Source organism: Dysidea avara, chromosome 1 (genome assembly GCF_963678975.1).
Source record: "Dysidea avara chromosome 1, odDysAvar1.4, whole genome shotgun sequence".
Lineage (NCBI taxonomy): Eukaryota > Metazoa > Porifera > Demospongiae > Dictyoceratida > Dysideidae > Dysidea > Dysidea avara.
The window spans coordinates 27,700,324-27,726,371 of NC_089272.1; the positions used below are offsets into that span (position 1 = coordinate 27,700,324).

Here is a 26,048-nt window from a genome sequence, read left to right on the forward strand (position 1 = left end):
TTGTCTTGATCAATAAGATGTCTTCCTCCTCCTTTTTTGTATAGTAGAGAGTAATAATATTGTCTGTATCTACAACTGCCAATACCAATACAGACTAGCCGTTCCACATGCAGTTAGATATGTAAGTTTACCTGTTGTCAATTTATACTACAAGATAGTGTTAGAGAACTATTGGATCAGGTAATGCAAGCCTTTTTCTTTCATTCAGTGGGCCATGCACCGTCTTTTAAAGAAATAATTGCCAGCACCTATATAGCTACATATACAATATTTATCTTGAAGCCAAAATGGCTCTGATGATCTACATTGACTTGACATTCTGTGCATTAGTATAAGAATATTTGTAACAGGGAGAAATATGGTTTTCACCAAACTTCAAAAAATCAGTAATATATTTAATATGTACCTCTATGACATAATAACTATATCATCCTTTGAAATGTTATGAAAGTGTCGGCCAGACAGTCAGAGTCAGACATCATGTACACTGACATCCAGTTAACTAATTATTGTCAAAGATGATGATCTACAGTATAATTATTACCAATCTATGAGGTAATCATACAGAATGTGGAATGTAATGATAGTTAAATTACGTGGATCTGGGATTTTTTCTACACGTTTTAGCTATGTATCAAGATCAAGATACTCTAACAGATTAGTTACTTTTTTGGAGTCAGGCAAATATGTAGCTACTCTAACAAATTGTTAAAAGTATATAGTCTCATTTCCGTACATCAATGGTATAATTATGCCTATCTATTTCTTATGACTGTCACCCTTTCTTGTTAGTAGTTCTTTTAACTTTCAGCGTATATATCTAATTACTTGTCGCACCTTAAGGAAATGCCTTTTGTTAATAAACTTTGCAAGGTAGTTCTATAGTTAATGTTAGACAACACATGGAAGTGGTATGGTTTGTTTGGAATGTGTGCTGGCATCACAAAGCCTGCTATATATGTATGTATGCACGTACACATGTACCCCTTATATGTACATGGTGTATGTACAATATCAGGAGCAGTTTATGGACATAGAACATTCCGAAAGGCGTTTTTTATTTACCATAGTGTTACAAGCTTAGTTAATGTGCACTAGCTATATAGATGCTTTTTCTGTGACTGTGTGTGCATACATAGCTATATAAAATTGTATTGTATTTGTATGTTTTACTGCACAGGAACCTCCATATGGAGTATATAGTACAGCAATGATCACAATACAATTAATTACTTAATATTTGCTTATGTTAGGTGATTTGACAGCACTGCTGCATGGATAAACCATTCCATAATCTAATTGTGGAGGGGTAGTAAGAGTAGAGGTAATTAAGCATCAACACTTAAAAATGAGGAATATAAGATGGTATTTCCAGTGGCTTATTGAATCCATAAAAGCTTGGTATAACCTGTAATATACTAGCAATACACTGCAGCTACTCTTGGACAATTTAAACACTTATATAAATCTCATTTTAGCTAATTTCTACTTGCATGTATGTTAATGTGTATACAGTTATATTGTATGTTATGTATGGGCATTGCTGAAAAGCAGTAGTTTTCTACAGATGCAGTCTTCCCAAAAAAAAAACAAAAAAAAACAAAACAATCTCATGTAAGGCTTTAGTTAATGTGTTAAACATACTGAAACCACATATGTGATGGTATAGTGTGGGATATAAGCTATTTCAGGTAATGTGATAAATAAACTGAAACCATATATATTATTATGTGACTGGGCCTGTGAAAATAGGGTATGTGGGCACATGATTTTTGCCTACTATTTAAAACGTCCATCACTCATAACGTTCTATAGCATTATGCTATTGTAATGCAATTTTTAGCTCTAGGTACACATTTAATGGGCGTGATTATGCAAGTTACAGAATGCAGATATTCAGTTCCAGCACTGAGATATGACCTGTTGTGTGACGGGGTGTAGTTTGTGCCCACATTCCCTGTTTTCGCAGGCCTGGTCTCTCTACAGGGTGATTTGTTTGTAGCTGATCTCTCTACAAGTTGATTTGTGTGTAGCTGATCTCTCTGCAGGTTGATTAATTTGTAGCCGATCTCTCTACAGTGTAATTTGTTCGTAGCTGAACTCTCTATAAGGTGATTTGTTTGTAGCTGATCTCTCTGCAGGTTGATTTGTTTCAGCTGAACTCTCTACAGGGTAATTTACTTGTAGCTGAACTCCTTACATTGTGTCTAGTTTCTAGCTGATCTCTCTACAGGGTGATTTGTTTGTAGCTGATCCCTCTACAAGTTGATTTGTGTGTAGCTGATCTTTCTACAGGTTGATTTGTTTGTAGCCGATCTCTCTACAAGGTAATTTGTTTGTAGCTGAACTCTGTACAAGGTGCTTTTTTGTAGGTGATCTCACTACAGGTTGATTTGTTTGTAGCTGAACTCACTAAAGGGTGATTTTCTTGTAGCTGAACTGCTTACATTGTGTATAGTTTCTAGCTGATCTCTCTACAGGGACCGGTGATTTGTTGTAGCTAATCTCTCTACAAGTTGATTTGAGTGTAGTTGATCTCTCTGCAGGTTGATTAATTTGTAGCCGATCTCTCTACAGGGTAATTTGTTTGTAGCTGAACTGTCTATAAGGTGATTTGTTTGTAGCTGATCTCTCTACAGGTTGATTTGTTTTAGCTGAACTCTCTATAGGCTGATTTACTTGTAGCTGAACTCCTTACATTGTGTCTAGTTTCTAGCTGATCTCTCTACAGGTTGATTTGTTTGTAGCCGATCTCTCTACAGGGTAATTTGTTTGTAGCTGAACTCTCTATAAGGTGATTTGTTTGTTGCTGAACTATCTACAGGGTGTTTTGCTTGTAACTGAACTCTCTGAAGGGTGATTTGTTTCTAGCTTATCTCTCTACAGGTTGATTTGTATGTAACTGGTCTCCCTACAAGCTGATTTGTTTGTAGCTGATCTCTCTGCAGGTTGATTTGTTTGTAGCTGATCTCTCTTCAAGTTGATTTGTTTGTTGCTGATCACTCTAAAAGTTGATATGTTTGTAGCTGAACTCTCTGCAAAGTGTTTTGTTTGTAGCTGACCTCTCTTCAGGGTGATTTGTTTCTCTCTACAGGGTGATTTTTTGTAGCTGACCCCTCTTCAGGGTGATTTGTTTCTAGCTGATTGCTCTACAGGTTGATTTGTTTGTAGATGAACTCTCTACAGGGTAATTTGCTTGTAGCTGAACTCCTTACATTGTGTCTAGTTTGTAGCTGATCTCTCTGCAGGGTGATTTGTTTGTAGCCGATCTCTCTACAAGGTAATTTGTTTGTAGCTGAACTATCTATAAGGTGATTTGTTTGTAGCTGATCTCTCTGCAGATTGATTTGTTGTAGCTGAACTCTCTACAGTGTGATTTGTTTCTAGCTTATCTCTCTACAGGTTGATTTGTGTGTAACTGATCTCTCTACAAGCTGATTTGTTTGTAGCTGATCTCTCTGCAGGTTGATTTGTTTCTAGATGATCTCTCTACAAGTTGATTTGTTTGTAGCTGAACTCTCTGCAAAGTGTTTTTTTTGTAGTTGATCTCTCTACAAGATGATTTTTTGTAGCTGACCTCTCTTCAGGGTGATTTGTTTCTAGCTGATATCTCTACAGGGTGATTTTTTGTAGCTGACCTCTCTTCAGGGTGATTTGTTTCTAGCTGATCACTCTACAGATTGGTTTGTTTGTAGCTGAACTCTCTACAGGGTGATTTACTTGTAGCTGAACTCCTTACATTGAGTCTAGTTTCTAGCTGATCTCTCTACAAGTTGATTTGTGCGTAGCTGATCTCTCTGCAGGTTGATTTGTTTTAGCTGAACTCTCTACAGGGTGATTTGCTTGTAGCTGGACTCCTTACATTGTGTCTAGTTTCTAGCTGATCTCTCTACAGGGTAATTTGTTTGTAGTTGAACTCTCTATAAGGTGATTTGTTTGTAGCTGATCTCTCTGCAGGTTGATTTGTTTTAGCTGAACTCTCTACAGGGTGATTGCTTGTAGCTGAAGTCCTTACATTGTGTCTAGTTTCTAGCTGATGTCTCTACAGGGTGATTTTTTTATAGCTGATCTCTCTACAAGTTGATTTGTGTGTAGCTGATCTCTCTGCAGGTTAATTTGTTTGTAGCCGATCTCTCTACAGGGTAATTTGTTTGTAGCTAAACTCTCTATAAGGTGATTTGTTTGTAGCTGATCTCTCTGCAGGTTGATTTGTTTTAGCTGAACTCTCTACAGGGTGATTGCTTGTAGCTGAACTCCTTACATTGTGTCTAGTTTCTAGTTGATGTCTCTACAGGGTGATTTTTTGTAGCTGAACTCTCTACAGGGTGATTTGTTTCTAGCTTATCTCTCTACAGGTAGATTTGTGTTGATTTGTTCATTGCTGATCACTCTGCAGGTTGATTTGTTGTAGCTGAACACTCTGCAAAGTGTTTTATTTGTAGCTGATCTCTCTACAGGGTAATTTGTTTGTAGCTGAACTCTCTCCACAGTGACTTGTGTGTAGCTGAATTCTGTGTAGCTGAATTCTCTAGAGAGTGACTTAATTGTAGCTGAATTCTCTACAGGGTGCATGACTTGTTTATAGCTGAACTTTCTTCATGCAGTGTGACTTGTAATGTTCTGAATCTCTATAGTGATATATTTGCTTAACTCTCCACATGGTGACTTGCTTCTTGCTGAACTGTCTATAAGATTAACTGTTTGCAGCTGAACTCCCTACAGAATAACTTGTGATGCAATAAAATTCTATAATGGAGTAAATAAATTAGCCGAATGCTCTATTAGGGTGACTGTTCTATTAGAGTATCTCGGTCTCGCATTTGCTACACGGAGTTGGCTTTAGAATCATAACTCAGTGGTTTGTAATCCGATTCTTCTTTACTACTGCAAGGACTTTCTATGAAGATTATTCCAGCTATACACAAATTTTCAGCTCATTGCTCTAAGCGGTTTGCCTAGTAGGCGTGAAAACTAATACTTTTTTATTCGTAAAAATCTATTGCGTAATTGTGACACAGGTTGGGTTTTGTGTCATATCTCCATGGTCTTTATCTCGATTCCTTTCAAACCACCAAAAGGCACTCGTACGATGGTTACTCCATCTACATAGCAATTTTCAACTCATTCCATGAAGCGGTTTACCCTGTAGGCGTGACAACAAATCGATCTTGTTTCAAGCGAATAATCGGTCATAACTCCTGAACCATTCATCAGATTTGTACCAAATTTGATGCTAGGATTCGCCTTTGGACTCCCTTTCTGTGGTCTTAAGTGTTGAACTTCGTAAAGCTTGCTCATCTGTTTGGGGTTTTGTTCGCTTGACTATGTTTGCAAAAGCTGTTCTACACATTCCAGCTACTAATAGTCAACGTCGTCGCTTTGTCATGTCTTCTGTTTTACTCGACCGTTTACATATTTGGAATCAGTCTGGGGGCATTCATAGCCTTTGGAATTCTTTGCTAGATGATCTCAAAGTTTCTAAACCTCGTGGAGGGGTTTCTCATGGTTTGTATTGTAAGGCTCGTGCTTTGTTTTGGGCTAGGGAGGGAAGATATAGTAATGCTCTTCAGGCCCTTTCATCTCAGGGTGTTGCTGGTCATGATGATGATTCTGCATAATGAAGATTTGCTCCATCGTCACCCTTCTTCGCCATGTCCAGATGTAAATGTGTTGCCTTCTAAGCCTGCATTGACAGTTGATGACTCAATGGTTTTGTCTTGCTTGCGAGCATTTCCAAAGGGCACCAGCCCTGGAGCTTCCAAACTCCGTGCTCAACATTTGTTGGATGTGATTGCTGGGTCCACTGCTCCTGCCGCTCGTGATTGTCTTCTTTCTCTAACCTGTCTGATGAACCATTTGCTTTCTGGAAAAGCTCCTTCTTGTCTTTCTCCTTGGTTGTGTGGAGCTCCTTTGACTGCTTTGCTAAAGAAAGGTGGAGGGGTCCGCCCAATTGCTGTGGGTGAAGTAATTAGGCGCCTAGCAAGTCGATTATGTTGTCTTGCTGTTCGTCCTTCTCTCCCTAGTGTTTTTATCCCCTACGGTCAAGTGGGGGTTGGAATTCCTGGGGGGTTGGAGACTGCTATCCACGTTACTCGTCATTATATTTACCAACATGCTTCTGACTCTTCCTTAGCTGTTAAAAATAGACATGGAGAACGCTTTCAATGAATGTAGTCGTACTGCTTTTTTCGGACGAGTTGCTGAAGATTTCCCAGACATTTCTGCTTGGGTTAAGTGGTGCTATACTCACAACCTGCTGAGCTTCGTTTTGGTTCTAGACGTATCATGGCCTCATCTGGTGTACAACAAGGTGATCCTTTGGGCCCTTTGCTTTTTTCTTTAGTTCTGTTACAGTTTATTGATTTTGTCAAGCTTCATGATTTAGTCAAATTACATCTGTGGTATTTAGATGATGGGACATTTATTGGTTCGAAATCTTCCTTACTGAAGCTTTTAGATTCTTTCTCAATTCATGGTCCCCGATTTGGTCTCCATTTAAATCTGTCCAAGTGCGAACTATTCTGGCCTTCTGGAGACTCTTTCTCTGAATTTCCCACCAGTATCAACCGAGCTGGTGAAGGTTTGGAGCTTTTGGGATCTCCTATTTGGGGAACTGACAACTTTTTCGATCAGTTCTTGTTCTCTCGTTTAGCCAAGGTTACAGCTGCTCAAGACAGCATTGCAATTTTAGAAGACCCTCAAGTCAAGCTTCATTTACTACGCAGCTGCCTTGGAAGCTGCAAGATCATTCATCTTTTGTGCACAGTGCCATTCTGTATATTGCACTCCTTTTTAGAACAGTTTGATTCTAATCTTAAATCTTGCCTAAGTCGCATAATACAATGTAGTCTTCCTAATGATTCTTGGTGCCAAGCCACTTTACCATTTCGCTTGGGGGGTCTGGGCTTGCGTTCATCCTTTTCTTCTGCTGCTGCGGCCTTTTTGGGTTCATGTAATAGTGTTCGTCTCCTGGCTTCTCATCTTCTTTATTCTTTACAGAATAAAGAATTGCGCTCATCCTTTTCTTCCGCTGCTGCGGCCTTTTTGGGTTCATGTAATAGTGTTCGTCTCCTGGCTTCTCATCTTCTATCCCAGGACTTTCATGATCTAGTGTTTCCAAATGAAGAACATGCTGTTGCTACCTTTGAAAGGTTTACATCTGATATCTTTATTCCCTCTGCTACCCAGCAGGACTTACAGGCTCTGTTAGATCAAAATCAGTATGACCAACTATTTGCTTCTTTCAACATCCGAAACCGTGCTCGACTTACTGCTCTCTCTCTCACTCATCTGGTACTAGCTCTGGCTATTCCTGGTCCTGAGTTTGTTGTTGGCCTTCGTTTGTGGCTCGGAATCCCTCTATTTCCACTTTCCCCATTATGTGTGTGTCTTACTTCCATTGACCAATGTGGTGACCATCTTCTAGAATGTTCTCATGGTCCTATGAGAATTCGTCGCCATGATTCTCTAGTTGACATTGTTTGTCATGCTTTGTCCCAGAGTCACTCAGGAGTTTTGAAGGAACAACATGTTTCTTATGAAGGTAATTCTCGCCCAGGTGATGTGTACCACCCTGACTTTCAGCATGGTCGTCCAGCTTATTTTGATGTGTCTGTTTGTAGCACTACCCAGCCTTCTCACATTTCTTTTTCTTCTTCTTGTGCTGGGGTAGCTGCTGCAGCAGGTGAGTTAGCCAAGGACCAGAGACATCAAGATGCTGTAGAGGAGGCAGGGTGTGACTTTGTCCCACTTGTTGTAGAAACTTTTGGTTTTTGCAATTGGTCACCATTTACGCTTCAGACCCTTCGTACCATCGTTGAACGCACCACAGCCAGAAGTGGTGCATCAACCAAACAGGCTCATAAACATTTGTTACAACAACTTTCAGTTTCTTTATGGACGAACAATGCCCGTATGATTTTACGGTACTGGGCTTTGCAGTGTGAGGACTCTGATTTTCCTTTCCCCAAACCCCCGTTGTAATTAATTGTGTTTGTAGTTTAGTTATAGAGTAATTTGTATTATAACTGTATTAATTTGAAGAAAATCGCTCCGTTTTTCGTAAAAAAAAAATAAAAAAAATTCAGGGCAATCGGAGTACGTGTTTGCTTGTTATAGCAATTTTTGCAAGTGTGCAAAAAGACGAAGAAAAAAAAAGAAACTTTGGCAGCTGGTATCTCGGAAATGGCTGGAGCGATTTCCTTCAAATTTGGAATGTAGACTCCCCTGGCTGGCGGGCAACTGTGTAGCAAATTTGGTTCCAATTGGATAAGTGATCACTGAGATACAAAGGTGTGAAAATGACGTTTTCGTTCTTCCTGTCAATATACTCACAGATGTGGCACGCCGGCTTCTTGGGCCGCACGACACACTACCGTGTGTCTTGATGTTCAAAGTTTTCCTAATATTTGTTGTCTCACAAGCATGTCCAACTGTTCTATTAGATTTTCAACAACATGGTTATTATTCTATATTAGATCAGAGCTGTAGGTATGACAACTTGTGGTGCTTTAATTGGGTGATAAGTTGCATGATCAGTGTTCACTGTTACAAAAACTCATTTATTTTACCCACTACCTTTTATTAGAGTATTTTCCAAAACTTTGGCCTGCAAAATTGACGCATCCTTACTCCTTAGTCTGAGCATCATTTGTCAAACTTAGACACAGCAAGTTATAGCAATAAACTTTTTAAATAGTTGGATTTGTGTACTGTACATTGTCATTCATGTCTACAATGTATGCAGAGTGCTTGCATTATGCTCCTAGGTTAGCAACATTTCTTACAATAATCTTGGAACATTTTAATCAGTGAATGCTCTTCACTACAAAGTGATTGTTCTATTAGAGAGTATCGATCTAAGGAGCTATGTACAATGCATTCGGGTACTCTACTGTGATTTGCAGTTTCTACTGACTGCTCCATTAGGGAGTATTAATCGATGTTTGTGGAATTAAGGACTTTAGTACTTGGATAATAACATTGGTACTTGAGTACCCATTAAGATATCATGATCCAATATTTATCAGCTCACATGATGCATTTATTATCAGGAAGTAATGCTGAAAAGTTTGATTTTGCAGTTTAAAGCACTTTGCTTGTCAGGAACAATTACTTGGTATTTTAATGTAGTGAATTAAGCATCACTGTTACTTGAAAGGTTTGAACTACATAATGACATAATGTTATAAAACACACACGGTAAGGATTAAAGTAGCAAATATTCATGAGAATACATCTGTATGTAAATATAACATTAATAAATTAACATGCACTCTTCATGAAATCAGCTATTAATGAAGAAGCAATTATATAAGAGCGTAAGAACAATACATTACCATGAATTTGGCAGGACTTAAGTTTGGCAAATCAGCATGTGAACCAAACTTGGTGGCAAATTTACCATGCAGTGAATATATATATATAGAACAGCTGATTGGCAAATAATGTTTGGTGAATTTCTTTGATTCACCAAATTTGCCAAAACTTTAGTCACTCAAAACTTTATAAATTAGTTGTTTATGGTACAATAAAAGACTATAGTATATAGCTATATACTGCAAAGCACAATTGAATCACAAAATCTTTAAAAATTACATTTTATAGCAGCCTAGTTCTGAAAGTTAAATTTGAGACAATCTGTATAAATATATGTTGTGCTTTAAGCCATAAACTAAGAAGTGTTAAAGCTACTGGAGTATGCTGTTAGTACAAAGCTACTTGGGCGTATGCGTGGGAGTCTTAATGTGGTTGATTATCATTGCCAGCTGCAGCTGACCCTTTTTGATTTGAATGTCCAACCTAATGCAAAAACATAATGTGTAACACCAAAGTATATAATACATATGCCAACATACTCAACAAATGGTATGTACTTCAAGGTAACTAACATGTGCCTGGTTGAGCAAAAACCAGCTATTTTCGCACATTCCTCAAATTTCAATTTTTTTGCATCTCTGTTATCTAAAGTGACAAAGGAGTGGACAGTGTATTATTAGTAATTGTGATGAATAGCCTTGGAGTTATAGTGCTAGAAAGTTGGAACAGTGATAAACTCGATTTGTACAGCAACAATATGGCAAATAAATTACAGACGTTTAATTAATCAATCATTACTCACGACTGAAACAAGTTATGGAGACAAGGTATAGTGCTTTCCCTGGACTCCTCTGTGTTGACAAAGAAAAAGGCCAAACCAGTAAAGAAATGACAACAGTAAATGTTATTTCTACTGCATCATAAATAAGTGCCCATAACTTACGTATGCTTTGCTGCACGAAAACAGTTTCTTACTCTCCATGGACAGGCGAATCCAGTGGTGTATCAGTTTTATTTATTTGAGATCTGTTTCAATGTGTACCAAGGCAATTAAAATGTGTGCAAATTTTTATGTAGCACACGTATTTTTACCCACTGCATTTCAATACATCGTTTTATAGCAAAACAGAATTTCGTGAAAACGGCTGGTTTTCGCTCAGCAGGTCACATATACGTACATATATCTCTAAGTATCTTGATTCAGGTATACAATCACATACATATAATGTACATATCAAATTTTGCTGCTGTGTAAGGGTACCATCTTTTAAAAAACATCACATATCATGCTACACTGTATATTATAAACTTAATAAATTAACTAGGAAATGGGCACAACCCACAACAAAGATATAAACATTAGTTTATACACCTGGTGCTCTTTTTTTAATGACTGACTACGCATTTTTTGTACAAGGAAAATTTTTAACTCCACCTGAGTAGGTGTCAACCACTCTGGTTGCTTTTCAGAAGATTTTGCTTTTGAACTTTTCTTGCTTTCATCATGATGTGACTATGTATATACCAACACATATACTGCATGTCATATCGTATTAGTTTATGTACTGTTAACAGGTGTAAGAGAAAATTAGAAATTTTATACCTCAGTAGGGAGCAAAGAATTGTAAAAAAAAAATAAAACAAGGGTGGACATCTACACCTGCAACTTTACTAGTGGACATCTAATTTCTTCAGCTATATTAAATGTACACTAGTGGTATAGCTGCAGGTGAAGATGATCTCCCCATGTTTCAATTCTATTTATTTCTATGATTCCTACTACGATATAAAATTTCTAATTTTTCCTTACACCTTCTGCTACATAATTAATGACTATAGTACAGTATACCACACCACAAGAATGAATGGTACTGGACAAACATATCACAAAAATCAATTAAGCAAGTTAACTACTTAATTTTCAGCCTTGTTCCACCCATTAAACAGTACAAATGAAGTGGTCATTCCACTTTGTACCTATGTTCTAACTGATATGCAGTGCTACAAATGACGAACAGCATGAAAATTTTCTCTAAAATCAATCCAGCCACTATGGAAATTACAAATGATTTCATAACAACCAACTGCATTAAAGCCATCATGAATCAACACCTACATGGTAGTGGAGAAAGAAAAGGGACACAAAGGAGGACTCCATGATGTATGCACTGTAGGCACATCTTGGGTGGAAGCTATGCCAAAAAGTGAAGAAATTAAGCCAATAGCATTAACTAAAGCATACAGAAAAATTTGGAATTTTCAACTAGAGTAGGGACCATAGCACATCAATAAAAGTACTGAAACAAGTTGGAGTAGTGAACGATTTTAAATCACTGTAAGTAAAGCAATAAGAAGTGTTATATCCCTACTGTGCATTTCCACTATGGTATCTTGAGCACAGTAGGGATATAACACTTCTTATTGTTTTACTGTGATTTAATACCATGCACTACTCCAGCTTGTTTCAGTACTTTTTATCAATGTGCTATGGTCCCTACTCTAGTTGAAAATTCAAATTTTTCTGTGTACTGGTTTGTTAACTTTTTTGTAAATAATTATTATGACTGGTGAGCACACACATACCACATCTGAAATGGTGCCACTCCAGCTATTATCACTCAGTGTCTGAAAACTAAATTATCCATTATGCTTTGGTGTCAGCTATGTTCAACCTCATTATACAGCATTTCGAATCAAGAACTGTTTGAAAAGCACCTCTACAATCCATGCATACCAAAAGAAAGAAAATATATGGTGTTGCACCCCAGCTACCAATTATCGTCTGAAAGTAAAGTATCCATTACACTTCATTGTCGGCTATATGTTCAACCCGTTACACAGCAGTACGAATCAAGAACTGTTCGAAAAGCACCTCTGCTATCAAAATAGCCACTATGAAAAATATGGACAATTTCCGTTACGAAGGGAAGCCATCATGTGCTACCACCAAATCAACACTTTTGTTGTCAGCAAAGATGAATGGGACACAAAGGAGGACACTGGTAAGTCCATGAAGAATGCATTGTACATACTGTAGTATACCAAAAGTCACCTGTCGGGCGGAAGCGATGTCGACCTGTGAAAAAATCAAGCCCGTAACTTTAGCCGTCATCCAGTTACGCTTGTCTGAAGGCATCAGTCAGTTACTTACTTACTTACTCAGTAGAAAATTCCATTAAATATATATTTTTAAATTCTGTAGTAACTTGTTGAAAGTGTTTTGGGTCAATCTGAAAGCTTGTTTGGGCTTACTTTTACTTAACCAATGCTGCCTTATCATTGTCAGGGAAAACTGAGACTGATTTTGAGTGATGTTATTTTGTGGGCCACACCTACTCCTTTGTGGCCCCTACTATACAGTATGCACTGTATGATATATCAAAACATCTTCAAGGTATATTAAAACTAGTTACCCTATCACGTATCACTCTGTATGTCCGAGAGACAAATATAACAGTCAGTCACCGGACATTTGCCATCCAAATATATAGTCTGCATGTCTGACCATAAGTCAGTTAATGTCCTAGCTATCAAAAGAAAAGGGTAGCTGGAAAAGGGGTAGTTGGAAAAGGCAGACATGGACATTTTCAAAATACACTTTTACATCCATACAACAGTTAATTTTCATACCTAACGTTGTTCTATACAGTAGTCTTCTCATCTAGGCCCAGACATGGTCTTCGTTTAGCGCTTATCTATCTATAAGCGCATGTGCAGAGGATTGGCTAGCATGCTATATGAATTATAGATGATGTACTGTTGTACAAGTGCTCTAGAATTCTAGTGCAACTATGTAGTTGTAGAGATCCACCCTAGTTTACTGTCGTAAGTCATAATCCAGGAGATCTCAGCTTTCAGTATAAGGCACAGGTGCTTATACCTACTAAGGTCCTGGCTTGCGAAGCTAAGTTGGGGCATGCCAGCAGAATCTCTGTGAGTATGCATTAGATTTCCATAGTGTGTGTACAACAGTATATGGTGTATGGTACTTTGTAGTGTATTAGCCTATTCTCTGCACATGTGCTTATAAATAGATAAGTGCTATTCGGAGTTGATCTCTGTGTCTGGAAGTGAAGACTACTGTATAAAACAACGTTAAGTATGAAAAATTACTGTTGTATAAATGTAAAGTGTGTTTTGGAATGTCCGTGTCTGTGTCCATGTCCATGTCCATGTCCGTGTCCACGTCTGTATCCATGTTCAACCATATCTGCATTTTCCAACTACCCAAAGAAAAGGGATGGAGCCTAAGGAATACAGTTTATCTGTTTGGTTTATGGCTTGTACTGCTAATCACTAACTACCACTTTGTTGCTAAGAGATACTACATTCTTATATACAACCTAAGGTGGCCATGAATGTACTAGGCCTACTCCCATTCAATTAGCAACAGTTGTTAGCTCACAAAAACTACCAATGCTGTGTGCAATTGATACAAATGTTAATTACATTGATTTAACTAGTACAGTCTGATTGAAATGTCCTACCTTGTCCTATCAATACCGATCAAGCCTGCACATGATAGGACATTATGGTGGGTCTATTATATTTGTCTCTGGTATGTACATGTATGTGTATACTACAGTATGTCTAGAGCAGTCACTTACTCTAATACAACAGTCAGGGAATTCTAATAAAACAGTCAGTTCTCAAGCATGAACTTCATAAAGTCTAGCACACAGAGTACATTTCAAGCATTGCTGTAAAGCAAATGGGTTATTTTCAAAGCAAAAAAGTGGCTCAAGCCTATGTAGGAGGTCGGCTCCACTATGGTATTCCTCAGTACTTTCTTTATTCAATACTCCATATGTGTAGAGGTGTGTGATTTCAGCTGGCTTACTACCACTTGAGATATCACTTGAGATATCTGAGGCTTCAGTTTTGCAACTAAACAAAGCCTAAGATTAAGCCTGTGATTATGTTACAGAATAGCAGTTGTGTTTAGCCATGTGAAGCCATTTACTGATTATATTAGAATTGATTTGGCAGAGGTAATGATGCCACAAGATGTGGTCGTATTCCACCTGACTTCATTACATGGACAGGAGTCATCTTTTAGTGTTGTTTAATGTTATACATAGGTGGCTGTGTTGTCTTCCTTAAAAGCATTGGCTACGAATAGCTTTCAGGTTAATTTTCCCACTTGTATTTACAGTATGTATGTCACAGCATTGTGCTTGCTACGTGTTAACAATATAATATATCTCATATTTGTGTCATCACTCACTTGTGAATGCACTGATGTTGGTTGTTGCTGTTTCACTCGCTTGAGGGAGTTAACATGAGTAGACAAAGCATATTTGTCTCCACTATTAACTGTTAAATGAGGGATTTTTTTGTTAGTAGGTTTCTGTATTACTGCATATTCAGAAGATGGACCTGACTGACTGCTGGTAACTGATGTATTTGCCAGTTGATGAGTTGCAGTGGTCACAGGAATGTTTGGGGAACTAGATGGTTACATAAAAATGTAAAACATTGGTACGTATCTACATAAAGGGTGCATTAGGTTGTGTCTGTATTATGTATCTAATTCAAAACATCCAAGCTGTGAAAAAGTGCGGCCTTCCAAATACGGGCTAGTATAAAAAGGAGTGACACTTAATTTGCAAAATTATAAATTAACTGACATAATATCATTGCAGCCATTTCTTGGCCACCACCTTTGATATCACACCCTTTTCATATTAGCCTACTTGGAAGGCTGCACCTTATTTCACAGCTTGCAGGTAGTTTTGCATTATAGATTTTCTTTTGCATTGGCTTTTGTCCATTAAAAAAAGAATTACAGGCAAGAACTAGATCTTAATTGGCATTTTTATTATTTTGAAATTAATTTTTGTATCATTTTGAAATACTGTACCGTATTTACTTGATTTGTGCCACACCCTCAAATAGTACCGCAGTGCAGCAAATAGTACTGCAGTACAGTACTATTCGAAGGTCTTTATCCTTGTTTCTGAAATAATTTTAATTGTACCACACCCTTGAATAGTACCGCACTATACTTTTGTAATTGCTGTTTACTAGTTCTACAAGGACTTTAGCAACAGAAAGGTCCTGGATAACAGAAGAATAAGTAACTAGCAACGTGTTGTGATTATTTTATAAACTATAATGTGGAATAACTATAGTAGTAGCAGGTTATTAGTAGTGCACCCTCAAATCATACCCCATGCGGTACTATTTGAACAATTTTATCCTTATTTTTTCTGGCAAAAAATAATGGTACACTGGGGGCACAAATCCAGCAAACACGACATTAGTTGCTGAATTTCGTGCTTTATATAAGGGATCTTAAAAAGAGCTTGTTACATGCATGTATGGTTGGTTTTTCACTTTATAGCTCATTGATATTCACACAGAATTTCATTACATTACCAAATGCTTTTTTAAAAATTTGTTATCACACCAACTAGATAAACCACTTATGTCAACTACAGTTTGCATGTACCAGAAAACTATCAAGGTAACTACAGTGGAACCAAACCCCTTGAGACCAGCCAGGGATGGCCCATAAGTCTGAAACTGTGTGTAAATTACCGTAAAATAGCACAGAGAACATTTTTTAAATTTCAATATTATCAACTACTCTAATAAAACAGTCACTATTCTAATAGAGCAGTCATTTCGGTAATTTGGTTAACCAAGACTCCGGATAAGTGGGCCCATATAACAGAGGTTCTACTGTATCAGATATACCATGATATTGCACTGACGTGTGCAAACTGCAATTTGTGTAAGCAGTGTAGCCAGTGACGTGACAACAAATCACACTATGGCCAACTGCTGTAGTAAAGTAGTTTGATTATGCGACTTTTATGTATGTTTGGTACATAGCCAATTTGTTTGACTGTTTACTAATGTACTCTAATAGAGTGCACATTTTCCTGAGTACTTCTAATACAATGCGCATAAAATGTTCCAGAAGAATCTAGAGTTTCCATTGATAGAGCTACAGTGTATGAAATCATAAAACTTTATCCCATTCTGGTGTAGTAAACTAGAACTTTCATTTACAAGCTAGAAATAAAGTGAGATGTGCAACTGACAGCAGTGGCAGGGTGGTAGAGAACTTAGATGCATAGGTGTGGAGGGTCCCTGCTTTGAACCCCGAACAATTTTTATTGATTTTATTTGTGCATGTCTTTACTTCTTAGTGACTGTTCTATTAGAGAGGCTTGCTTTACATGTTTGGTGTTTGCTTTATGTATATCTCCATACTCAGGTGTGTACGAAGATTTTTAACTTATGGTTGCCCTAATATGTACTAATAAGATTAACTTGTTTTTAATCTCAAAAGGATTTCTAGTTACTTATGGTACTGAAGAATGAAATCAGCAACTCTGTTTAGAACATACAGTAGATGTCAACTGATAAACAACTAAATTTCTGCTTATAGTAATGCTACTCTTGACTGACTGCTCTATTAGAGTATCTTGATCGGACTTATATTCTATTATTTTAATGCACTTGTACTGCACATTTGTTTAACCCTATGGACTATAGTTGAAGTCAGATCAAGGCAGTTGGAATCACTGACAAGTTAGAAAAGAAAGGATGAGTGATTCTGATTCTGGTTAGAAATATTTATGACACCCATGTTTCCTACGCCCCTGTTACTATGGCTAATGCTCTCAGTACTGTCAAAACACAAAAGAGAACTATGATAGTCAACCTATCTGCATATTAATTCTTAAGTTTACTCTGCAGGAATGAACTGTACTTAAATTTTTTGAAAATTGGTCGTAACTTTTTACCACTTCTACTTATCTGTATACGTACAAATTGGAAAATTACTGTGCTATAATAAAATTATACCCTCCAAATTTGTACAGAATCAAAGAATCCAATACAGCTTGCATGAGTTATGGCAGTTTTGCAAGTGGTGTGAAAAGAAACTTAATGGAAGATGAAGAAAAATACAAAATATAAAATGAACTTTGAAGGTGCATATCCCAAAGATGACTTGACCAATTAAGCTCAAATTTGGCATGGAGGATGTTCCACCAAGAGATGTTGCACAGAAAAAAAAGTGCTATTTCTGTTTAGCTGTTACTGAAGTAGGAATGGATGAAAATTGTGTCTTCTTGGTTCCAGTTACACACAAACTTGCCTGTCACATACCTGGATGCATTGACACATGGAATGTGACAAGAATATAAACATGGTACATATTTAATTCACGCAGAGATGACAACTTACCCAGCATTTGTGTTTTCTTCATTCCTTCTATCTGTACCATCAGCTTCATCTTGTTGTTTGTGATCGTTATCATGTTTTACCCGCTTGAGGGAGTTAACATGAGTAGACAAAGCATATCTGTCTCCACTAATAACTGTTAAATGAGGGACTTTTTTGTTAGTAGGTTTTTGTATTACAGCATATTCAGAAGATGGACCTGACTGACTGCTGGTAGCTGATGTATTTGTCAGTTGATGAGTTGCAGTGGTCACAGGAATCTTTGGAGAACTAGATGAGTATATGAATATTGGAATCTGCGTATATAAGGTTGTGTGTGTATGTGTATATATGCCTGTGTATTTCCTGATGAAACAAAACTTGTAATATAGTTGCCATACATGTACTTAATGTAAGTTTGTACATATTTAATCCACAAGTATAAGAAAAAATTTGGAATTTTAAATTAGAGTAGGGACAGTGTATAGTGTTGCAATAAAAAGTGCTGAAACAAGCTAGATCGGAGTAGTACGTAATGTCCAAATACTGTAAAACAATAAGAAGTGAATATCCCTACTGTGCTACACTCAATGCACAGTAGGGATATTCACTTCTTATTGTTTTACAGTATTTGGACATTACGTACTACTCCGATCTAGCTTGGTTCAGTACTTTTTATTGCAGCACTATACACTGTCCCTACTCTTATTTAAAATTCCTAATTTTTCTTATACTTGTTTGTGAAGTTTTTTTTGCAAGCGCATGGCCACTAAATAGCCTGCTTTTCACAAAACCAATCGCAACATTTTAAGAGTTAATCACAACACTATTGTATAGATTATGACTCATACAATAACAACTGATTAGTGGGAGTGGCTCTACAAAAGCCTGCAGACAACAATGTACATGGATTTGTGCATACCTACAGACTGATGAATGGGTGTGGCTACCACCTGTCTACAGACAGTAATTTACATAAGTGGACGTGGCTCACAAAAGAAGCAGGGCTACGCTATGATGTGTAGTAACATGTCCACATTTTAGAGCGTTCAGCTGTGTCTTCCCGAGATTTTTCCAAATGCTTATAATAGCATGTTTTAGAGCGTTCAGCTGTGTCTTCCCGGTATTTTTCCAAATGTTTATAGCAAGCAGCATGCTCTAGAATGGTCAATTGTATTTTTACAAGATTTCTCCACATCTTTGTCATATGATGCTTTGGTGCTTTCAGCAAATTTCATACGTGAACCTGTCACATGTTTGTAATATTCATCAAGATGGCACTATGATCGGTCTTCACTGCTGTAGTTTTCCTTTTATTTAAGAGTATGTCATCTTTGTGAGCTTCATAATAGGCCTTATTTTTACTTTTCCTTCTATTCCTCCATGCCGCTTCTTTTGAAGGCATTATTGCTATGAATATTACCTCAGAAAAATCACACAAAGCAATAATGACAATAAAACCCTTCAATTGGATTTTTCACACACAATTATGTAACAACAGGGTTTAGCAAGACTAATACATTAATAGCGAAGAATGTGTTAGTCACAAAGAAATGCATTTAGAAATGCAAGCAGTTAAACCTATCCGCTTAACTTTGCTAACAACAAACACACTAATACTAAACAAGATGTCTTACGTGTGTATTTTGTCGACGATGTATGATAGGTCCCGTATAAACCAAACGTCAAAATCACAAACATATTCTAAAAGTTTGGTACAATAACACGTGCATTCCAATATATTACTGCATAATGTACCAGTATGATTATGGAAACCCTACTGATGAGCAATGGTCATGATAAAGAAGGATCAAAGGAAAAAATCAGTAAGACAATAGTGCATATAGTACATTGTAGGATATTTAAAATACTAAAGGTTTCATCTCCATGAAATTCTAAGCATTTTCATGAAAGAGGTAAGGCTGTAGCTGAGCCAATTTCCTGCTACACTTGACTGAATGCATCAGGCAGGCAGGCAGTGAGGTAGTAGTAGAAAATTCACGAAAATATATATTTTTAAAAATTTCGTAGCACTTGGTCGAAAATGCTTCGGGTCATTTTGAAGGCATGTTTGGGCTTGATTATACCTGACCAATACTGTCAAGTGACTGTGAAGGATTTGCAAAGATGATTTTGGCTTGATTTCTTTTCGTGGACCACGCCCACACCTTCGTCGACCCTACTATACAGTATCGTACTGTATGATGCAGAGACAACACCAACCCACTTACCCTGTATTTGTGTTTTCTTCATTCCATCTGTCTGAACTGTCAACTTCATCTTGTTGTTTGTAGTCATTAGGAGTACTATGTTCCTTATTGGTACTGCCTTGTTGTGCAGTATCTGGATCAGGTTGAGGATGACTAATAGTTGTGTCTTCTGAGTCATCTCCATCAGTAGCACTAATACGTAATATAAAAGAAGCACATACTGTGAAATCTACACACAGTTTAAGTGAGCACGAGCTGTATAAGTATGTAAGCATACATATAATATTATTGATAATTGGAGTTACACAATGTATGAAAATCTACTGTAATTATCAGTGCAATACATGTATTGTATACAGGTATATGCATAAGTATTCCTACATCTGATCATGTATATGTGCTGTATTTGTTAACTAACATGTACGTTACATACATATATATTCTGAGGTTACAGTATATACTGTAGCTGACACAAAATTGAGATATGATCATCATGTGATCTTAGCAAAGTAAAAATACATTGATGAGTGTGTGATATAGCACACAATGTAAAAATTCTGCATTTTTACTTTTCTACTTCAGGTTGGCTGGATGCCTCTGTGTTGTCTTCTATAGTGACACCATCATCTCTCTGTATTTGCTGCATAGTTGACTTGAGTTTGGTAGACACAGCATATTGTACCCCATCGGTAGTGTTGTGGGGTATTAATGACTCTGGTGGCTCAGTTAGAGGGTTTTCAATCACGATGGATGCTTCATAATCCTCAACTGATCTATTTCTACACATGGACAAAATAAATTACATGAACCTGTGTAAAAAATGCATACACAGTGCGTGTACTTACAGTACTGTATGTATGTGATCTTGTTTACTAATACGATAACGTAACTCAAATAAAGTGTGAATATAAAATGTTTATTCATCTTACAAGTGTGTTTGTCCTGTAGGCTGTGGCTTGCTCTTGTTATCTGATACAAAAATTTGTACATTGGTTTGGTTTGCAGTAGGGTTTTCAATAATGTGAGCATATCTAGTAGTATCAAGGTCAATGTTCTCAATGTGTGGTTCAACTGCAACTCTCCTCCTAACAGTACACAACAACAATGTTTCATATAGTATATTCAATTTTAAGGGGTTCAAGCGATAAAAAGTAGAGAAACAAGAGATGAATTATGGTATAATGGCATAGCTTGGTGGGAAAACCCTTACGTAACAATTATTTTGTTTAAAGCCAAAGCAGAAAGTTTTCCACTGAGCTATGTAGTAACACCATCATTGATCTCTTCTTTTACTACATTTTATTGCTTAGATTCCTACTTTGTTAAGTAATAATTTTAAATATATTAGTTTGTCTAGCTTTTGGCTATGTATATGTAGCATACAGCTATATACTTGTGACTGTTCTATTACAGTGACTGTTGTATCAGAGTATCTCGAGTCAGCCTTTCACAGGGGTGTGTCACCATTCCTTATTATTTTTCACTGTGGTATCATTATCCCTACTGGTAGGAAATATTTAATCTACAGTAGACTAAGAATTAAAGTTTTTGACTAAGTACCTACATATCAAGCTTTATTATGGTGTTACCCATAATTTATGCATCACTTGAAAGGTTAATCAACAGTCTTCAATTGGTGAAAATTTAAATTGAAGATATTAATGCAGTATAATGCTACAGTCAATTTTGTAACTTAAGATGGACCAAATTTTCATGAAATATTAAAAATGTTGGTGGTCATAAATCAAAAACCATGTGGTGTTTGGGGTTAAAAGTTTGCATGAGTGATGAGCACCACAGGTACTACAAACACACCAAGTTTCCTCAAAATCTGAGAGGTGACCCTAGTAAATTCCTTGTTGATTTGACACAGAATGACCCTCCTTTATAATTGAAATCAGGTCTGAGCAACACCTTTTCAAATAAGAAGTATGCTTAAAATCCTTACAATCTACGTATATAAAAGATTCCATAAATTTTTGAGCACTTGTTCTGCAATGAAGGATCCTACTATAAATTCCAAGAGTATTATTGACAGTACACTCCATTATTGCTAAGCAGAAAAAATGGATGTGTAAATTCTGGTGGAAAAATTTGGGGCATAGTAGCAGGGTAATAGCCATTAGTATGACTTATAAAAATTTGAAAATGACAGGAAAACTTCCTGACAAACTTGCAATTAGTCAGACAAACATGTAGTTGGCTGGAAACACTAATATACTGTATGGACAGCACTTTGCCTGTTGTTCTGCCAAGTAGGATGAGTGTTGTTTGTCGCTGCACAGCCACGAAATTGCTATACACAGTAGCTGATTTTACAGAGGAGTTGGCATAGTTTGTGATTTCTTCCTTGGGTTGTAGCATCTCTTGGTAACCAACTGGTAGTTATTATTAGCAGAATAAATCATGCACAGGCTAGAATTTGAAAGGACATATCTAATGTTCTGCTAATTTTCAGAAAACAGGAATTTGTCTGTTGTCTGACTGATAAAATTCTGGCATAATAGGTGCAATTATTGTAAATCGAATACTGGGGAGCATAGGTGCACATTTTATTTCAAAAAGTCAAGATAAGTACTGTAATGGAGTGGTCACACACACAATAACATTATTGGCAATAATATATACACATAATATTATAGTTTCTTGCCTTGGGCAGAGCAAGTGAGATCAAGATACTCTAATAGAACAGCTACGTACAAATAGAATAGCCACTACTTGAAGTGATATAATATTATGCAGTTGGAAATGGCCAAATAACCGGAGACAAATACAGTGTATAATGTTTTGCAGTAGACTGGTCGTAAGGTCCTGTCATGTGCAGGCTTGATCGGTTGCGGTAGGACAGAGTGGGACATTTCAACTAACAGTTAGATTGTACATGGTTACTCTGGTATCAACTGTTTATGTCATTCATTGCTCCTACTGTAACATTGTTAATTGAATGGGATTAGGCCTAGTGCATTCATGGCCACCCACTTGGGTTGTAAGAATGTAGTGTCTCCTAGCAACCAAGTGGTAGTTATGATTAGCAATACAAGCCATAAACCAAACAGATAAACTGTATTGTTACGCTCCATCCCTTTGATAGCTAGGACATTATGTCAGAGCAAACTGAGTTATGGTCAGACACATAAGCTATTTGGATGGCAAATGTCCGGTGAGCAACTGCTATATTTGCCTCTGAATAATTCACATTGATGATGAGCAAAGTACATAAATCTGAGCATAATAGAACAACTATCAAAAACTGAAAACAAAAGAATTGCTGTAAAGAAAAAATAAATAGGTAGAAAGCAAAATAAAAACTTATCTTTACAGAAAAGAATTACTTAACACTTGAATGTGGTGGGTTTTTATTAAGCCGGTCACATACAGATGAGTATATGTACATAGCATTTCAATGTTGTTAGCTAGCTTGTAAAAATGTGATGTTTGTTACACTGATAGGTATGAACTTTTCTTTTTGACTACTTTATTTCCAACAATTCTTTTTTTATATCTGAACTATTGCATTTTGCCAATGTTTTATCTATATTGCTGAGCATGAATGATTATTTATTGCAGTGTCTAATCTTAGTCACACAAGCAAGTGTGACTGTTTTATTTGAGTATCAAAAAGCTACATACGTAGTACTGATTTAAAACTGTGTGCAACTGTTCTATTAGAGTATGTCAATCTTTCTCATGTAAAATGTGCTCCTCAGTGTTTACTTTTCAGAAAACCCACCTATTTTGCCAGAATTTTGCTTATTACTTTTACCATCCTATTTTTCTAAATATTTTGCTGGCAAAATCTGCTCATCCTTATACATCAATCATTCCATTATCCTTAGCACTATTGTAGCAAACAATTTATACATATCAACTAACTTTGTCCCATAAACTTCTTTCTCCTTTTCATCTGCAAACACATGTAACATTCAACACACACAATGCCATTTATGTACAAACACACATGCAGTAATGTTGTTAAATGTGATATCGTAGTCTAAAAGTACAGTACATGATCAAACACAGTAAATCTTCACATTTCAGATGTTCAACTATATTTTTAGAGCATTACTAAAAGGTGTATGTTACTATGTTATTATGCAAAGGTAACAACAACATATACCAACTTGAATGACCAGTTCAAGAAACAAAATTTTAGTGAACCTTGTAAACATGACTTCCACGCATTTAGACTATAGGAATGTTGCATGCTTTATGGTACCCAGTGTTTATTCAAATACTCATGTTTACTTCTGTTATGATGCTTGGCAACTAAAGAAAAGGACCAAGCATTTTACACAAGACCACCTATACTTCAAGAAAATAATCATGGTACACTGTAACATATATGTACAGTACTGTATGTATGTACCACGCTGTGTGGGCAGTTCAAATGTGTTACCAGTGCCATAATTTGTATATGGCACTGTTGCAGACATTATAACTTATAATGCACTGGTTGCAGTTCTGCAGACCCCAACGAGTGCATTATAAGTTATAACGCACTGACCACAGTGCAATATACAGATATTGCATTGGCTGCGGTTTTGTGCAGCATTGCACAAGTGCTGGCAGCCCAGACCGCTACAACACCTCACCTAATAGGTGGAAAGACACCTCATGGATCACTCGAATTCTTTTATAGCCTGACATGTAAAAGTTGATTGTGGGCCATAATACCACCAATATGTATAATGTTTACCACGCATTCAATGGCAATCAAAAAAGCCAACATGATAGCCACAACTCTTAAATAAACATACTTATACACCATACTAGTCTGGTGCCACCTGAGCCCAGATTAAACCGTAGTCCACTTTGAAAATAACTCAATAAACCTATTATATTCTAAATAATACTCACCTTTATGTTCAATTGTGGCGACTATTTTTTGTCATGTCACCAGATTTGAGTTTAGCTAGTATGGATAGTTAGAATTAGACTAGTATTGTCTAGTAGTTAGGTGTTTGTTTATTAAAACCGTCTATTAGCTGCTTTTTTTTTTCACTCAAGAAAATCATCGCTACTGGGTTCTAAACCACTTAAAAGTGTATTAAAAAGCAATGAAATTGTCTTCAAACTCATTAAAATGTTGTGAATTCCTATTTCACAACCTTTTCACACGTGGATTTTGGGATGGTGATAGTAATTAAAAATTAATGAATTTGTACTGAAATCTCATTAAATTGTGAAATATCATTATCATTGCATTTTCACGAACTATAATGTTGAATGATAAAGTAATGAAAATGCAATGAATTGTGACTACACAATCACTGGTAATATTTTCACATCATTTTAACATGAAATTGATATAATGAAAATGTAATGATTTTTTGAGTACATTTTTGAGTACATTTTCATGTCTAATGTTTTGAATTATAACATGATGAAAAGTAAATGAATTTATTTTAATAAATATTTCATAAGATTTTCATTAAGTGCCAAAACACTTATGGCGTAGTTGAATGAAGAAAGCTTTACTGCAAATGATCGATATTCCAATAGAGCAGTCAGCTCTGTAGCGTCAGGTTAACATTGCCTTCTGGCTACGTCTACACTAGTAATTATCTAAAACACATTAGAAGCCTACTCAAAAAACTTTTAAAATTCAGGCCATACTAGAAATGATGACTCAGAAACCAAATACAGACCAATTATGAGTATCTAGCTACTGTCAAGAAGACAACATGGAATCTTCAAGACCTCAACAGTGAAACATCCAAATCAACAAGAAAAGCCAAGCATAATGATTTATTTTGAAATGACAAACTATTTTGAATATGTTGTAAAATAATTCTACAGTATTTTACACATTTTATGTGACCAAATTTGCGAAAAGGGGTCTTCCATACACAGCCAATTTTTGTGAACTCGAAAGGCTAACTCAGTACTCAAGAGAGATTATATTAATCTGAAAATTGCTTCATCAACCAAGCTATGCCAGTGCTAACTACTTACCATCGATGGCTTTTCCAGTGTGAAGTTATGAGTCTTCAAAGTTGGTAAATTGGATGTGAGTGGAAGACCCCTTTTCACAAATCTGGTCAAATGTGTGTGCACACACTTTCAGTATTGTACTGACACATAGATAAAATTTATTGTTTGTTGTATAAACTGGAAGATTTAGATTACAAATTACACACAAACAGACATGGCATTAGCTGTAATATTGTCACAGGATAAGAGTCTTACCAGGACACTGGCTGACTATGAGGACCTGTGAAAGTTAGCAACTATAAAAGCCGGTAAAGAATTATGGCTGACATCTGGTGCATGATTGAAGCAGTAGCTATTCCGCGCACCAGCCAGAGATTCATTACTACTGCACTACAACCATACATG

At 36.6% G+C, this 26,048-nt stretch overlaps 1 protein-coding gene across 2 annotated transcripts in view; it reads right to left on the reverse strand.

Moving 5' to 3' along the window:
• Window positions 1-9,565: 9,565 nt before the first annotated feature.
• LOC136260660 (uncharacterized) overlaps window positions 9,566-26,048 on the reverse strand; it is a 155,550-nt gene continuing 139,067 nt past the window's right edge. For both annotated transcript variants that reach the window (XM_066054493.1, XM_066054486.1), the window contains exons 11-17: window positions 23,583-23,613; window positions 20,639-20,794; window positions 20,279-20,488; window positions 19,731-19,901; window positions 17,524-17,790; window positions 14,546-14,768; window positions 9,566-9,801 (exon numbers count right to left, since the gene is read on the reverse strand). In XM_066054493.1, the coding sequence (XP_065910565.1) occupies window positions 9,742-9,801; window positions 14,546-14,768; window positions 17,524-17,790; window positions 19,731-19,901; window positions 20,279-20,488; window positions 20,639-20,794; window positions 23,583-23,613 (1,118 nt within the window). In that variant the 3' untranslated portion in view covers window positions 9,566-9,741. The remainder of the gene's footprint in view (window positions 9,802-14,545; window positions 14,769-17,523; window positions 17,791-19,730; window positions 19,902-20,278; window positions 20,489-20,638; window positions 20,795-23,582; window positions 23,614-26,048) is intronic.